This window comes from Taeniopygia guttata, chromosome 13 (assembly GCF_048771995.1).
Source record: "Taeniopygia guttata chromosome 13, bTaeGut7.mat, whole genome shotgun sequence".
In the NCBI taxonomy this organism is placed as follows: domain Eukaryota; kingdom Metazoa; phylum Chordata; class Aves; order Passeriformes; family Estrildidae; genus Taeniopygia; species Taeniopygia guttata.
This window is the reverse complement of record NC_133038.1, coordinates 7725114-7742719: the sequence shown is the minus strand read 5'-3', so window position 1 is coordinate 7742719 and position 17606 is coordinate 7725114. Positions and strand designations below refer to the sequence as shown.

At 46.4% G+C, this 17606-nt stretch overlaps 1 protein-coding gene across 5 annotated transcripts in view; it reads right to left on the bottom strand.

The window, feature by feature from the left end:
- The window catches only part of NSD1 (nuclear receptor binding SET domain protein 1), a 61020-nt gene that overhangs the window by 18831 nt on the left and 24583 nt on the right, over positions 1 to 17606 (bottom strand). For all 5 annotated transcript variants that reach the window (XM_072935199.1, XM_072935196.1, XM_072935195.1 and 2 more), the window contains exons 6-17: positions 14304 to 14425; positions 13865 to 14159; positions 12114 to 12223; positions 10976 to 11045; positions 10530 to 10648; positions 6845 to 6988; positions 6292 to 6415; positions 5288 to 5488; positions 3738 to 3917; positions 3214 to 3370; positions 2716 to 2921; positions 2055 to 2167 (exon numbers count right to left, since the gene is read on the bottom strand). In XM_072935199.1, coding sequence (XP_072791300.1) covers positions 2055 to 2167; positions 2716 to 2921; positions 3214 to 3370; positions 3738 to 3917; positions 5288 to 5488; positions 6292 to 6415; positions 6845 to 6988; positions 10530 to 10648; positions 10976 to 11045; positions 12114 to 12223; positions 13865 to 14159; positions 14304 to 14425 — 1841 coding nt within the window. The remainder of the gene's footprint in view (positions 1 to 2054; positions 2168 to 2715; positions 2922 to 3213; positions 3371 to 3737; positions 3918 to 5287; positions 5489 to 6291; positions 6416 to 6844; positions 6989 to 10529; positions 10649 to 10975; positions 11046 to 12113; positions 12224 to 13864; positions 14160 to 14303; positions 14426 to 17606) is intronic.

Here is a 17606-nt window from a genome sequence, read left to right as displayed (position 1 = left end):
GTGCTTTTCCTCAGCTTTCCCTTACTGCCCTGCTTTTCGAATGTTACCTTCAAGCTGGTTTGTACTCTCAGCTGTCACACCTGTGACATAGGGCCTACCATGCAGTCACCTCCCTACCCAACTGTCCTGCAGATGTAAATGGACGCCAAACCAGACAAGGCTGGGGTTGGAAGGCCCAAAGAGGAGCTCAGAGTTAAGCCAAGGAGCTCTCTAAAAACCACTCCAGAGGGAAGCAGAGTGCAGCACCAGGTGGAGAAGCGACTGGCGTGTCTGTGGCATGAGCTGGGTCCTTGGGGTTTGGTTAAAGGCAGCAAATGCTGAAAAGCAGGCAACAGAAAGTCAGGACTTTGGAGAGAGACACACTAGAAAAGCTCTTGCTGCTCTTTCCCTGAGTGAACCATTGTCTCACTTTCCTCTCCCAGAACATGAAAGGAAGGGATTTTAGCAAAACTATTCCACCCCCATATAAGTTACCTAGTCCCACCCACAGAGTTTCCACATTGACAGCCTGTCTGAGGCTGGCCCAGTCCTGATCCCCCTTTGTTTAAACACAAACCCTGCAGAAACTCCTCATTAATCACTTCAACACAGTCTCCCCCACCTTCCTCCTAGAACTGTGCCCCACCTCCAACCTTCCTTGTCACTCAGGTTCTCCTCTGCTGCTTCCTGTCTCTTACCCAGACTCATCAAGAGTGGCAAGACTTACAGGAATGGGTCAATCCACCACTGGTACTGCTTTAGCACTGCCACTCCACACCACATATGCTCAGCACACCTGCCCTATTCTCTGAGGCACTGCTGGGAAAAAACCAAAACAGGGCAATGCCTGGACTCATCATAAGCCTGATGTGATGAAGGATCCCAAGTACATTCTGCAGCAGCCTTTTTTGTGGGTGTTCCTTGGAATGGACTTGAGATGTGGATCTCCTTAGAAGGAGAAGACACAAACAGCTTCAGCCATTCCATCCTGAAGCCTTCTCCAGTTCACCATCTGCTCCTGCAAGCTGCTTTGCTTTCAGAGACAAACAGCTTGCACCCAGACCTCAGAAGAGCTGCCATGACTAATGACCACAACCGTCATTATTTATGTAAAAGGGTATTTTCAAAGGCTCTAAACTGCGTCCAGAGTTCCTTCATGTTGCGGCCAGAGAGGCCTAAAAATAGCTATAATGAGAAACTACTTCCTCCACTGAAGCTGCAAGGCCCATACTGCTGCCACAGCATTCAGTTGTACTCTTTACACCACACAGTAACTCATGAAGGATATACCTGCCTGCCTAAAAATCCTAGCTAGATACAAAAAGTGCCAGAAATCAGTTAAGCTCACATAATTTGCCACATAAAAAGGGAAGGAGCAAACAGAAGCAGTAAAAAAAGAACACAGTCCCTGAGTCAATGGGTTTCTCGTCAGTTGGGATCCACTTCTCAGACACAGGTACATGCTTGGCCTCAGCTCTCCTCTCAAGTCACATCCTGTACCTAGTGCTGCTCCAATTCTAACTCAATATTTATAATAATATTTAACAACCCTTAACATGAATAGTTCCCCAAAACTGAGGAAAAGGAGTGATATTGCATTCTGTACACCTGCTTCAGTACTTCTGTTCAGTCACCAACTGATACAGAAGGAGATATAAAACAACAACAGATTATAGAAGATACTGTGAGTTACCACCCTCCACACAGCCTTGCTGCACTGCACCCTGACCACCTCCTGTCCTGCACCACCTGGTTTGCCCACCTTGCCATCAGCAGCACAGAGCATTTGACCACACTGAGCATTACCAGCCCTCTCCCCTGCGTTCTCAAGGTAGACACTTCCTTTGGACCACACAACTGACATGAACAGCAAAGACATGACCAGATCTGTTCTAGCAAACCAGAGCACCTCTGTTACTGCAGCCCAGCTTGCTGAGGATGGAAAGAGGATCAAAAGAACCTTCAAGAACAGCCAGACACCCAAATATCAGGAATGTTTCTGTATACCTGTAAATCACCTGCACTGACAGCTCAAGACTTCTCTTCCGCACCTGCCCCCCACCACCTCCCCTCACCTTGATGTGTTTGTAGGGAGGAGGTTTCTTGTCATTCTTTTTGTCTTCCTGAAGTTGTCTCAGTTCTTTCTGTGCTTTCAATTCTTCAAATCTCACAGCAGCTTCCTGAAGAGCTAGGTGAGAGAACAGGCTCTGTTATGAGGAGCTCCCTCTGCTCACACAGAGCTGGGCAGCCACTGTCCACCCAGTGTTCACAAGGTTCAACAGAGGAGGGTGAAGAAAAGGCCAATGCAGCAGAGAAGTGCAGAAGTTATAGTCAAGGGCCTGCTCATGGGTGATGAAGCATCCCATCTGTTGGCTATCTTTGCCTGCCCTCCTGGGCAGAGATGCCATGCAGCTACATCCACAACTCCCAAGTGCGCACACTTATATCAAGATAATGACTGCATTTCACAGAAAGAAGCTGACACAGCAGCAGCTCACTTGAATTTTGAGATGTTCTGTCAGAGCTGGACAAAGATTTGAGATCTGCACACCCTTCTCCCTCTCTGAGTCAAACAAACACTCTGAGCATGCTGGATGATACATAAGCAGCAGATCATTCTACAAATTTAATTTCACTTCAGTTATAAGACATTTTTCTCTGCTACACGAATGACACTTTTCCAAAAAGGAAAGAAGAGGGTAACACCATGTACTTCCCTGGATGAAGAGAAGTTACCTTTTTTGTATATGCCATCCACGCCCTTCCCCATCTTGTCTTTGCTGCTGACATCACCTTCCATGTAGGGGAACACACGAGCCTGGTGGGTCCACAGGTAGTCCTTGGAGCCAAAGAACAGCACAGGGAATTCACCGATGTCATGTTTCATTTTCTGGATGTTGACAGGAATTGTCCTAGGATGGCAAATCTCAGCTGGCCACCACCTACAACACAGGAAAGGGCAGATGAAACCTCTGACTTCCCTACTTCCAGCCACCTCAAAAGTATGCTACTGCATGGAGACATGGGAAAAAGTGTGAGGGCTTACCAGCAAGGCTGGTGGGGAGAAAAGAGGCTACTGAAGGAGGAAAGCTCACGTTTTACCAGCAATGTGCATGCAAAAAACACAGAGGCCTGCTGCAATGAACCCTGCAGAGAGGAGCAGCTCCTCACCTCCATCACCATGAGTACTGCATGAAGAAGGGATGGGGACAAATCTGTTCTATCTTCACCTACCTGTAGCGCCCAACTTTCACCCAGACTACTTCTTTGTAGTGTGGCTTTTTGCCTGCCTTGCAATCATTACAATACCAGCTTCCCTCTGGCATCTCGATGTTTAGACACTCACGGTGAAACGCAGCCGGGCACGACTCGCAGCATAAAAGGCTGCCCCCTGCAAAGAGAAAGAGAGAAATTTATCCGTCACTGTGCAGAAGCAAAGAGAAAGAAGAGGAATTTATCAGTCATTCTGCAGGAAGCCCTGCACTCCTCATTTCCAGACAGACCTGGAAAAAGGGAATGATGGTCTCCTGCAAGCCCTTTTACAAAAGCTGGGCCCTACTCATGGTAAAAAAAGAACCCCTCTAAACTCCAGAAAAGGTCATAGCCTGAAGCTGGACTTAAATGTGGAAAACGATAGAGAGGCAGTCTGCTCTCTGCAGTTCCTATTGGGACATTCTGGATGGGAAAAGCTTCTGCCCTTTGTAATGAATTCTTGCCAGGGCCTTCCCTGGCAGGGGACCCAGCACTGCCCACCTCACCTTCCGAGCAGACAAAGCACCAGCTGACGTTGACGTGCTCGTGGTTGCGGCAGCCCCGGCGGGCGGTGAAGTGGTTGGGGCAGATGATGCTGTTGGAGGCCAGCACCACGGAGCCGGCGGCCAGGCAGAAGTCGTTGGAGTGATACGCGACCGGACACCGCACGCAGCGCATCAGGCGACCTGGCACCAAACAGCCCCAACACAGTCAGCCTCTGCAGGATCACTGCTCCTTCCTACTAAAATTAGGCTCTACTCATACCTAAGCTCAAAATGAGCTTTGGAGAAGGATGCTGACTTTTAATTTTTATAGACCACCCATGATATACTCACTGGATTTCTATTAAGTTATTTAATATAACTAAATATATATAAAATTATGAAATCTGTAATACCTATATCATAGATAAAATTACATTATTTAGAAGTGAAAAATATCCTGCATACTGTGCAGAAACAGTTCAAGAGTTCACAGACTGGGACTGCTTCCTATCATGCACAAATAATTACTAAATCAGCTCTGACAATAATTACAGATGGGGTGTTCCAAGTGCTTAGCTGCACATAATGAAATCAATCCATGTAGCTTCTGAAAACACAAGCACTTGCCTCTTGTTTATCAGATTTTACCCTGAAATTCCAGAACTTCCAGGCAATTCAGACTTCCCTACAGGCCTAGTTTATGTGAGGTTTTTAAGAGTTCCTTTTCAGTTCCTCACAGCAGACTATAAACAGGAAGAAGAGGTGGGAGAAAAGGGGTAAATGTGACCACTGAGAAGCAGCAGCCAGTCAAGAAATGTTCAGTGGGGAAGAGGCCAGCTGTGGACTGCAGGCTTTTGGCCTTGGTGTTATTGATAAATGGGGGCAAAAAAGCCAACTTTGACACAGACACTGAGGATAAAAATAGAGCCGGTCTTATTGTCTCATCTTAAGAGACCAAGGATTAAAGAAAGGCAGGCTTAGAAGCAAACATACACAGCAATCACAAAAGTTTTAAGTTTGAGCATGTGAGATAAAGGTCAAGGTATTGCTGCAAACAGCTCAAACAAATGTTTGCCTGGGAAGCTTAGCCCAAGGGTGTCTCCACTACAAGATGAGAGTTTACATAGAAAAAAATAGATTAGTAGAACAATATCATAGTTTGCCCTGTGCAGCTCTTGATGCCACTGTGTTGACAGCCCGTGCTGCTAAGCAAGGCACCATCTGCAGCACTGGCACAGTGAGGAGCAGGTGGGAGAAACACAAGCGTGTCTGTACAGCTCCAGAGATTTACTCAAAAACCCAGAGGCCTGAGGCAAGGCTGGGCGTGCAGGAATCTGAGCCTCTGGACAGCCTGAGAACATTCCAGCCGCCATGGCCAACCATGGGGAGTGCTGCTGAGCCTCACGCTCTGACACCACCCCTTCCACTCCCCTGGGAGCAGCTACTCCTCAGCAAACACAGCCAGTGCTGTGGCAAGGACACAAAGGCAACAGTGCAAAGAACTGGTGAACCAGGTGGATGTGAAACACAAGGTGACTGCACCCCCAGACCACCCTGGAGGACTCGGGTACCTTTAGAGGCAGAGATGTTTGCTGGGTTAGCAGCATGGCAGGTCATGCAGATGTGCAGGGAGCAGCGGAAGCCCTTGTTCTGCATGACTGTGGGTGGGTATTTCTGGATGCAGGCTTCGTGGTAGTACTTCCCACAGAGGGGCAGCAAGCACCGCTTCACATCCTCCCCGCAGCTCTTGCACACAAAGCAGGTGTGGACCCCTGGAGAAAGAGCAAGGCACCGGTCACACACGAGGGCTAAATGAGGACCTGATGCTGTCACCAGGCTGCCTAATAGCACAGCACAACTTCCCAGCCTGCTGCACCCATCCCAGAGCACAGGTCTCTGCACCAGGCTGGTTTGGCCTGAAGCTGCAGTAGAACTCCACATCAAAATAAATTTTATTATAGCTGGGACTTCAGGCCAGGAAAAAAAAAAAATTAAAAAAAAATTAATAACACTTCTTTGAGATTTCCTCCTTTCCAGCCTGAAAAAGACTTCTCCTCCTCACTAGACCCCTTTCCATAGTCCCAGGTACAAATTTGTCTCTTTCCTAGCAGATCATGGACATTCACTTCTTTGTACACCAAGTCTGAATGGACAGTAAGGCTGGTGAATATTTGAAGCCTTTATTAATGGCTTCAAATCAACAAAGAGTAGGTTTAGATTAAACATTAGGAAAAAATTCTTCCTTGTGAGGGGGGTGAGGCTCTAGTATAGGTTGCCCAGAGAAGCTGTGGATGCCTCATATCTGGAAGTGTTCATGCCTAGGTTGGACAGGGCTTGGAGTAACCTGGTCTAGTGGAAGGTGCTCCTACCCGTGGCAGAGGGTTGGAATTTTATGATCTTTAAGGTCCCTTCCAACCCAAATCACCCTGTGATTCTAATTAGAAAGTCATTATCAGACATCAAACCAATAATCTGAGGACTGAGAGCTACTCAGCAGTCCTACAGCAGGCACATCTCTCCAGTCAAGGAAGCACCAGGTAAGCGCACAGTCCTGCACTCACAGAAGCTGCCCTACCTGTGGAACACTCATTGCAGATGAATTTGCCCTTTGGCATCTCGGAGAGCCCAAGGCACTGCAGGTGGAAAGCACCACAGCACTGCGCCTCACACAGCAACAATTCCCCTGGCTTCTCACAGATCTGTGGGGAAGAAACACAGTATCAGCTTGAGCAATTTTCTTCCCAGCAGCATCCCACACAGCAGCAACCCCCATGCTGGTCAGAACTGCCAGCAGAGACCACCCCAAGGAAAAATGCTACATTTTCCTTGTGTCAGTTAATTCCCTTAGTTTGTGTATAGGCACTGTCATTCACCATCCAACCCCCTGATACATTTAGCCAATGTAGGGTATCTTACATCGGTCACATCTCCTTAACCTCTGTGAACATTAAAGGGAAGACATGCTAGTGCAGAAGAAATGCTTGATACAGAGCACAAAAAGCTGATTAATTCTACAATAAGCATTTGGAGGCTACCTGGGCTTACCTGGGGCACAACGTGTCCCAGAACTTACACAAAAATACTTTACAGTGGGATAGTTTCAAAGAGATTTTCTAAAGGAACACTACCTGACACACATTCTCCTTGAGAGCCGCTCCTCCTCCACGCTCTCCCTGTATCTTTTTGGATGAAGGCACTCCATGGTCATTCTCTGACCCCTCCTCATGACCCTCTTTGGGGCTTGCAGCAGTCCCATGAACTGATGTTTCCCCCTTTAAAGAGAAAACTAGAATTAGGATTGTTAGTAGCACCTATCCTGACTTGGAAACTACAAATCAGTCACAGAGCACTTAATGGGTTTGGGAGGTGATCTGTGCGTTACCCACCCTGGAGAGAATACACCCCATTACAGTTCCACCAAAAGATTTACAGGAAAGGAAAGGAAAGAGCTCTTATTTTACTAGATTACTAAAAATACACACTTAACACAATTATCTTCCTCTGCATAACCCCTCTCTGAGCAAGGAGTGAGCCCTGAATGGAAACAAATCAGGCAGGCTAAAAAGTCAGAAGCACCCCAGTATGTATGTGCACTTAGAAACACAAATGAAAAACCTCAATCTTCATAGCACCTGTCACATACTAAATGAACTACATTTTTCCTCTACACTTATCTCAGCTTGTCCTAATCCACGTAAAAGAGACACAAAGGTACTCAAGGCCTGTGCTGGTATGAAGTCAGCCAACCCCAAAAGGAGCAGCACAGCAGGGCATTCACACCCCATCCTGACTGAGGTGTGCAGTCTCTCACTGTCCTGTACGAGTATACAGCACTGCCCATAACATCCACTGGTGAAAAACCATCCTGGGGAGAGGTTGGGTTTCAAATGATAAAGGTCCAGCCACATATTCATGGGCCAAGTGAAGGATCCTGCCATGAGGCTTCCCAGTGTCCATGGGACCTGCCCAGGCACTGTTAAGAGAGAGGAACAGCAGGTATCCTAGAGACACTTGTTCTAGCACAAAATACAGCTGTCCTGCAGCTACACCCGGCAACAGCGCCATGGATTTTGTCAGGACAGGCAACTAAGGGCTAGGAAACACCATCCTGCCAGCTTCCAGCCCACCTGGGATCTCTAGGGAACAACACTTCAGTGCCCTCAGCAGCCCCAGCTGCCACTCCAGAGTAGGTACAATTTAAGGACTATTAATACTGCACCAAAGTGATGCCTTTAGCTACGTGCTTTGAGCCAGAACATTTTAAGGACTCTGCCACTTTTAAATAAGCCAGCTTTACTGCAGGTAGCTGAGTGATCTCAGTGCACAGCTGCCAGTTCCTCCCCGGTTCACCAAGCTGTAGCCATTGTATACCCAGGCACAAATAGTACACCTGAGAGACCCTGTGAGGAATTCAAACTGCTGGCAGAAGCAGCAGCCATCACTCCCACACCTCCAGGCCTGCTTGGTGCAAGCCTGTCCAGCTAACAATCACGAGAGGGAGCTTTGCACCACTTTCTGCATGGGAAAGTCTGAGCTGTGGTGCTACTAAAGCTTGTAAGCTGAATTGAATGTCTTTTGAACACATTCTGAATCTGGGCAAAAAAAGGACATAAAGAGCTTCTAAAGTTTAAAGCTGGAAGAACCTGAAGCTAGTATCCTGCTCAGATAATGATGCTTGCTTTGCCTGGAACTGTTGCTTTTTCCCCTATTCCCTGAATGTAGCAGTATGACTTTATTTGGGGACACTTTAAAGCCATGTGCCTTCTGTGGAGCAATGATGCACAAATACACTGAGGATATATTGAAGTACACATTACAAAGATGAATGGTATGAATTGACTTTATTGAGAGAAAAAAAGAAAAAAGCGAAGTCCCAACTACAGGCTACTGCCATTCCAACATACCTTACAGAGTACAGCCTTGTTCTAACACTGCTCCCAGAACTGCCCAGAGTTAGGCAGGATGGGCAAAGCCATCCTTTGTGAACATGGAAAACGGCATTGCCACTCAAGGATCTGCCCCTGTTTCCCCTCCTTCCTCTGCCCAGCACAAGTACTGCAAGACTAAATACCTCCTGCAGAAAGAAAGGCTCATCCCAGGTCTTCTTCCAGAACTATCCCTGCTGCTGTGTCTGGCACAAGCCCAAAGCCTGACCTGTTCTTTGGCACAGCCTGACCTTGGCTCACAACCTTGGCAACCATTTAAACAGCATTTTCCATCCCGTTCTGTCAGTCTCTTACTGCCCTGATGTTGTAAATTTGCACTCCTGGCTCCACAGATGGGCAAGATCAGAGAAAGCTGCTTAACTCAGCCCAGGCTGACAAGCTTTCCTCTGCCGTCTTTTCCTTGGAAGGCAGCTAGATCCAAGGCTTCAGTGTGCTGTATCATCAAACAATGTATTTCTTCTAGCAAAGTGGAGTTCCTTGCCCAATGTGTGCAGTCACTGAGGGACCAGCATGGTCTGAATTCCACATGAAAGCACAACTGCATCTCCACAGCATCCCAATACTCACCTAAGCCAGGGGATGAACACCCACCACACCATCTAAAGAGACAGAATTATATAGAAAGGAGGCTGGCAAAGGTGCCAAGCATTGACCTTTTTTTTTTGGCATGGTTGACACCATATCTGACTCTGGTACTCAATCAATACAAATGTCTACAGCTAGAGGCAGTTAAGACTGGGTTTCCTCTGAAGTGAGTGGTGAGCACAGGATTCATAGTCATAGCCTTGATCTTTGCTGCTCTGAGCTGCCCCTCTTTTCACAGAGAATTTGCTGTCTCTTAGTGGATACAACAGACAATGTTAACTGCCCCTGCCCAGCACTGGCAAAGGTATTTTAACAGGCTGTTTTATAACATTAGTCCAGCTGAGCACACTTCAAAAAGAACACTAACACCAGCACAGGAAAGCTTACATGGATCAAGGGTATTGCCCACATTTATTAACTTTATCACAAATGCCCTTTCCAAAATACAACAGGATGGCTGGAACTGTTTAAAGCGGTTTGTGCTCTCCTGTAAACTGTGTTACAGCAACAAATATAACAATATTGATCTATAATTGGCTCCTGAAATACATACTGACTATCCTGCCTGCTGCTGAACCTGGGCCACTGGAAGTGAGAGGCGATGGTGAGAGGCCCAGAGGTGTCCTGCCTGTCCCAGGAATTCTTGCTTCCCCTACACTTGCTGATAACTGGCTCATTCCTAAAAGGCAAAATGTGCTTGTCAGAGGTATTTGTACACTAAACCTGCTAATATATAGCAGAGGGAATTGCCCCAGTTATCCTTTTCTGCTAACGGCAGGATGCAATCAGAGGCTCTTGTGAGCAGTCACAGACAGTCCCCCCCAGCCCTTCCAACGGGGTTCTTGACTCATCCTGGAATTCAGGTGCAAGCAGAAGGAGCTGAAGTCCAGTCTAGGGCTTGTGCTTCAAACTGGTTTGTAAAAGGGCAGGAGTCCCACCCCCAGAGAAGACCTTTTACAGCAGTTTGATTTTCTGCGGTGCAAAGCAGGGTGCCAGGCAAAACCTGGCTCCACGAATTCAGAACAGCCTCTCTCACAGAGAATCTCTCTCACAGAGAATTAGCTGAGCAGCAGTTTGAAAACAGAACCTGAGTTAAGCATCATTATAAAATAGCTACTAGATCACGGAGGTATCTTCAGCCTAACCCAAGCTCATACAGCTGCATCAGTGGGACAAATTCTCAAATGACAGACCAAAAGATGTCTCTGGCTTAGGCTCTGTCAAGTACCCTGGGAAGTAGCAAATAGCTTATAGGGATGAGAGCATGAAGATCCAACAGTACCTCAGAGTGTGGGGTCTCCCCCAGCCCCTCCTCATTTTTCTCCTTCTTGGAATGGACTGCAGCAGAGGTATGGCGCTGTCTCTTCCGCTTTCGCTGTTTCTCCAAGAGCTTTTCAGAAGCTGGGATAAAACAGAAAAACCATTCAAGGAAAATGTAGAACAAATTCCCCTGCTGAAGGTGACACCAGCAAGTTCTGCAGCCTGAGAGCTTCAGGCTGGGTCCTATATTCCTTGAGGGCCTAAGGGCTGGGGTAATATCAGCCTCCAGGCACTCAGCCCTCTGCCCTGCAGCCATCACAGAATCGCCAATTCATACTGTTTTAAGCAACTTTTGCTGGGCTACTGAATCCAGAGCACCAAACACTGGCACACACACACACACACAGTGCCACAAGCACTGATCCAAATATCACAACAGTCTGCCCTGCTATCCCTGCCTTCACTTACCTTCTCCCAGGTCCTGGAAGTGGGCTGGTGAGTAGAGCTCAGAGCTGTCACTCTCTGAAGGGCCAGTACCCTACAAACACACAGGAGAGAGAGTCGAGTCACCAGATGAAAACAGAGGCACACACTCCTCAGCTATGAAACCTTTTGGAATGACTGCAACACCTAATTCAGCATCCAGGTCATGCATTTATCAGCCATTAGAGATTTTACAAGAAAATATTTGGTTTGCGTGCGTGTGATAAATCACACATGTAAAAGTCTGTCTCTGGGAAGGGAGGAATGTGGAGTCTGATGTGTATTGTGCTCATCAGCACCATTCACTGCTTCCTGTGCTTTCCCAAAAAGGCTGCTAATAGTCTGCAAGGTGCTGGGAAAGACATTCTCTTCTGAGTTTACACTTGTACAGACCTTAAGACTGACATACACTGGCCTCTACATTACTGCAATGGAGATAACTGTACTAAGATTGTGCCTCTCAGAGAAAGAAAAAGAAAAGAAGTGTTATTAATCAACTTTAGGAACAGTAGCAACAAGTTCTGTGCAGGCACATGATCTGAAATAAATACAACTTGCCTTTTTCCAAACCATGTCACTGAATATAGAGTATTCAGGGAAGAAGCGCAGCATTTTCTTTAAAAATCTGAACCAAACAAGGTATCCTAAGTGTCATTCACCTCAAGCCTCCATCCTGCTTCAAGCTCTGCACTTACATGCATTCACCAGCTCACTTGGGAAGGTAACAGAGAAAACGCTGCTCAAAGGAAATCAAATGGAAAAGGACAAAGCCTTAGGTTCAAGTTCAAGCTACGCTGTAATATGACCGAAAGCCTCTGTACAGAACATTTCTGCTCATACCTTTCCAGCCAGCATCCAGATGACTCCTTTTCCATATAAATCAATTTTAAAAATGAGATTTTAAGCCAGAACTATCCCATCCCCATTACAAGTGGGGAGGGGCGGGGAACAGTGGATTATTTAATCATAACACAGCAACCAGCACCTTTGGGAAGGGTGGACCTTTGCTGCTGGGCTGCAGCCAACAAAAAACCACATCCCATTGCATTGTGCCTTGTTTAACAGGATCTGCTGTCTGGGCCTGTTTTCCATCTGGTTTTCAAAAGAGCTGGAAGGGAAGTACCTTCTTCTGGGGAGTCCATTCCTCCTTCTTTGGCATAAAGGCAGTGTCCAAGTCATTGGATTCCAAGAGCTTTTTAGTGGGCTTCCTTTGACGCTTGCTTTCGAAGTTTCCTGCAATGAAACCCTTCACATCAGATAAACAGGGGTTTTCTTGTCTTCAATCAGATTAAGACCATTAAGTAAATATCAGCCAACAAAATCTGCTTCACCCTGTCTTTGGGATCATAAACTCCTAGGGCAGAGATGCCAATTACCTGCTTCTGTACAACTTCAATAAAAACAGACCTCAGTCTGCCATGACCTTCAGGCTCACCTCAATGTGTAATATAAAAATCCACCCACAGAAGACAGGCTGTGAACTCACTGCCAGCAGGTAACACATGCTGGCGGCACAATTCATATCATAATTTCCCAAACACTTTGATCTGCATAAGCCAGTCCTACCACTGACACAGCCCTGCCTACACTCCCACACCCCTCACACCGGCATTCATGCTGCTGTAGTAAACAGGCTGAAGATCACAATCCTAGTTAAAACTACTTGAGAAAAGATACCCTAACAAAACGAGGTGTAATTTGCATTATTTCCTACTCAAGCTTTATCCTGGCCCTCAGGAGGTAGCAAGTTGCTAGACCTGGGCTCCTTCACTACTTTTGGCATCAGTATGAACTTAGAACCAGGAAATGCTGATGCAGACACTTCACAGACATAGCCTGTTACCCATCCCACCCCATTCATCCACTGGCTTTGACAGTCTCAGCTGTGCCCTTTGACATCTCTGTAGGCACAGCTCATCCATCACACTCCTAACCCTCAAGACAAGCTTCTGCCCACTCTGGGTGCTTCAGCAAAAGGCGAGGGGAAATGACTGAAAAGAGCTACACAACCTCTGCAGACTGGAAGTTTGCTCCCACTGCTGCACCTGTTCTGTTCTCCTGCATCTCCAATCTTGGGTTCACATCCTCAGTTTTTCCTCCTTTGATCCTCTCCAATTTCCCACTACCTTGTGACACCCACAAGTTTCCAGAGGCAATCCCTCTTCCCTCACACATGACAGGCTAACTGACCTCCCACTGACCATAAATCTGCCTGTTTGGTTTTTTTTTGGGGGTTTTTTTTGACTATAAGCTCTTTAGGAACAGTGTTCCCTCTGAGCTAGCACAGCCAGAACAGGAGGGCTTTAACTCTGGACATATCTTTAGATGCTATCAGAGAATAAACATACTAAAAGGAGCTGAGATTGACACTGCTGGAAAGGGGAAAAGGCCCCTCAGACCACACTCCTCCTACACCATGCCTTACTGAAGACCAAGACCCTGGCTTGGGACTCACACAAGTCCACAAAAAATTCTACAGATGGTTAGAACCAATTAAGTAGGAAGTTCTTCCAGAGGGAATTGTGTGCTGCAGCTCCCTGAGATCATCAAGCTAAAGGAATGTCACTGTTTGGAAGCACAGACAGCAAGGACTCAGAGAAGGAGCTGTGGCCTCCTTCATATGGACAAAAGAGGCATTCTGTGCAAGGATCTAGAGGACCACCACAGTCCATAGAAAGCCAACAGCACCAGGTCACTGGACACCCTTGCACCTGCCCTCTCTCCCTTCTCAAACACAGTAATAGTGAGTGAAGGAAGGCAAGAATAAACACCGGTCACAGCCATCGATCTTTTCACACTGCCCCAAAAATAATTTTTCACTGAACTTGAGCTACTTTTACTTACAAAAGCGGCATCACACAACCTGCCACTTACCTGATTTCAGGAATCCCTCTTCCGCATCTGGAGAAGCAGAAACTTCAGAAACATCTGAGGAAGACAGAACCACCACCTCTGGAAAATCTGAAGATCCTCCTTGAGCTTGACTAGGGGGATCAGTGGAGTGGGATCCTAGTTCTGAGAAGGAACACTCTGCTTCAAGGACGGGAGGGGACTCTTTGGTTGAAGATGGAGTTGAAACCAAAGAACTCGGCCCCTGCTGGGTACCTCTGTCAGGACTGCATTGGGCAGGAACACCGCCTTCAAATTCAGACCTCGCCACAGAATTCACCTGGCATGGTGAAATATGTTGGTGAAAACATTCATTCTGCATGGCACTGCACACAGCAAGAACACTCAGCCACAAAGAACATAAACACACACAGACCAGAGCCCTGAAGAAATAACCACAAAGAGCACATTGGCCTTCACCCACCTTTTGTAATTGCTCCTGGCTCTTCTTCGATTTTTTCTTGGGTGCAAACAAGTGATCATATTCTTCTGCATATTCCAGAAGCCGTTTACTTGGCTTTCTAAGGCGCTTCCTCTCTGAATGTGCTAAGAAAAAGGAAAGCAGCTTCAAGACTGTGTTTCTGAGATGATCACAAAACATCTCTGGATAATAGCTTTCCTGCCTTCTCTTCCAGAGGTTCCATGTGGGAAGAGCTGATAATTCTCCCTTTGTGACAGCCCAAAGAATTTTTTGAGTTTCCTATTTTCCAAAATCCCAACTTAGCAGGGGGGATTTTTAAGGACTTCAAGCAGTTCAGGTAAGAAATCAAAACACATCAGACTGAGAGACTCCTGAAATTTCACCCAACATGTCCCTACAAGTTACATCTAATTTGCTTGCAGTACTTCTACCAGAACTAAAGGTCATTAGCAACTCATTACTCTTCTGCTGTTTACCCAAACCCTTTTGGTTTTAGTGCAGGGGCACAGGAAAACACTGTTTTCCCATAACACAGTTCAGTCACTAGTTTCACTGGGAACACATAAGCTTAATTCCTTCCCTTCCCCTCCTCTCTGGCATTTTTTTATACACTACAATTCCCCATCTGCTCCTGTGAGCCCATTTATTGCTTTGTTTGTTCCACAATGAGATCAGGAGCCAGTGACTGCGGCACTTCTTGTCTCTGCACAGTGTGGTAGCACTGCAAGGTAAAAGGTGTTTCCTCACCACAACCCTAACCACCCGTGCTACACCTCCTCAACACACCAACACAAGGCAAGCTCCAAAAACCAGAACCCTGACGCTATAACATCTCTTCTCAGCAAGCTGCAAAAGCAAGGTGATGCACATTTATGTCTTTTTCTCCCTTCCCAGGATATCTCTGAATATCTCTGACTTTTCTCATTTTTAGCATTCAAAATCATTAAATAATATTGCCCAAAGATTCCCCCTAGACAGGAAAACACCTGTGATCTCCTGGAAGTTTTGGAACAAACAATAAATATTCTCTTTCATTTCATTTGTAGGAGGTGGCTTTTTCTTCTTTAGAACAGAAGCATTTTATAACAAAGCATTTCAATGCAATGCTTCAGAACAGGGATGTTGGACAAGATTGCTACATTTTATTGTGGCTTTGTGGTTAAACAAGCATGAAAATGTCAAACTTGGCCAAAAGAAGAAAGAAACAACTTTCTCAAACACAGCTATTTTCAGCCTCTATTAACACTCTGCACAGGTGTCTGAGTGAAACACATTTCAGCACATAAGCAGTTACGGGACCAGTATCCTCACCAGGCAACTATTTAGAGCCCCAAAATCGTGCAGCAGAGTACACAGCACTGTGCCAGAAGGGCTGGCTTAACTGCTTTTTGTTCCCAAAAGGAATCCCATACAAGAATCCCAAATGCAGATTGACAGTGGCAAATCACAGACCTGATGAAACTATTATTTATAAAATTGGTTTACATCAGCCAATTCCCCCAATCTTCATGTCTGCCTTATTTGCTCTAACCCCCTGTACAAGGTTTGTGGCAATATTATGCCCTGTGCTACCATTTAACTATGATGAAGACCTTATGCAGTTTGAGCTTAGCGGAAATGGCACAGTTGTGACTACAATGTGTTCTGATCTCTTACACTGAAGCTGCCTTCTGTGGGCAAGGACTGATCACATCTCTCAGCACTGCAGTCAGTCTAGTTTCCAGCATCAGTTTCTCTACTTTCTAGGCCTTGCCCAACATACAGGAGTGGTCTCAACACAGCATTAGAGGTTTACACAGTCCCAGCAGCACTGGGGATGTTACAGCAGCCCTGACAGTGGCACCAATGCCTTCCCACAGCACATCTGTACAAAAAGGGGGTGGATGTGCACAGAGCGCACGTGCTATTTAGGGCAGGGGAATTAGTTTATGCTGCAGTTGCTGATCTGGCACTTTTGCCAGCAAACCCAGGCCCTGACCGCTGCTGCTGCATCCCTGTGTGCAGCACAAGACTCTGTACACCCCTCTCCACTGTCACACCCCACCCAGAGCCCGTTGCCTTCCTCTGCCACTATCCCCCAACTTTACTGCCTCTCAGCACCTCATCTTCCTTAGTTACTCTGCAGACCTTTATCTTCACCTCACAAAGCATCACTGCAGGGATGCTTCAACTGCTAAACCACCACGAAGCCGTTAAGAACCTGCCAGGATCTCAGTGTGAGGGAAGAACCCACAGCACAGCCCAGAATGTGCATCCTCTCACCTGCTCTATAGAGACTTCAGTCCTCAAAAACACACAGACCCAGCCATAGTCAGTGAATGATTAAGCTGGTCATGACTTAAAACCAGAACTTTTACCCCAGGTGTTACACCCTATAGGCTTGTTTTCTGTGCCTGTTGCAACTTGCCTTGGGCAGGTCCCACAACCACCAAGCCAGGAGCTGCCTTTGCCACAATTGAAACAGAAGTGCAGGCTGCCTCCAGCAGCCACAAAAAGCAAAATACACACATCAAAATCTGCACTGAGCGAACACTTAAAGTGACAGAATGCACACAGGCTCAAAATTATGACTAGTTGTATTATTTTATGATATCACAATTAGATTAGAGCAATTTAGTGTGGTGAAACAGATGCAAAATCCTAATTTTATTTGTTTTATTAAGGTGTGTTTCCCCAGATTCCCTACAGAAGCCAGAGGATGGTACGTGTCGAATATGATTCTGCTGGCCCTATTCCTTCCACACAGCCTTTTATTTTTATCTTTGGCTTTACCCAAATGTCCCTCTGTGGGAGAGGCAGGGCTCTCTTGCCTTTTGGTCCTCAGAACCCTCCTCCTTTCTAGGTCATTTCCCTTCCAATGCTGCTGCCTTATTCTGTCTGCCATATTCCAGACCCACCTCCAGCCCAGCCTCTCTGGCAGCTTCCCTCTCTCTGTTCTCTCTTTCACCCATCAGGCAGCCATATCAGAACTGTAAATCAGGAAATCTGTGGGGCTCCACAAGTCACTATGAGCAGCTAATAAAATTCCACACTAAAACCCAAAAAACTCCCAAAACATTGTCTTGAGGAAATCCTACAGAACAAACCAAAGACAAACTATGTCAAACAGCACTATGAAAGATAGAAAACAGAGCAGCCATTGAGGCTCAGTTTCCTGGAATTTTCTTGCACTGACCTATCCCACTAACACCAAGCTTGTGGCTCTAAGGAACACATCATGAAGGTGCAAGTTAAAAAAAAATCCCAGGCTCAGAAGGGTTCTTATTTTACCTTTCACTGTGGAAGAAGTAAAGATTTTTAATGTGT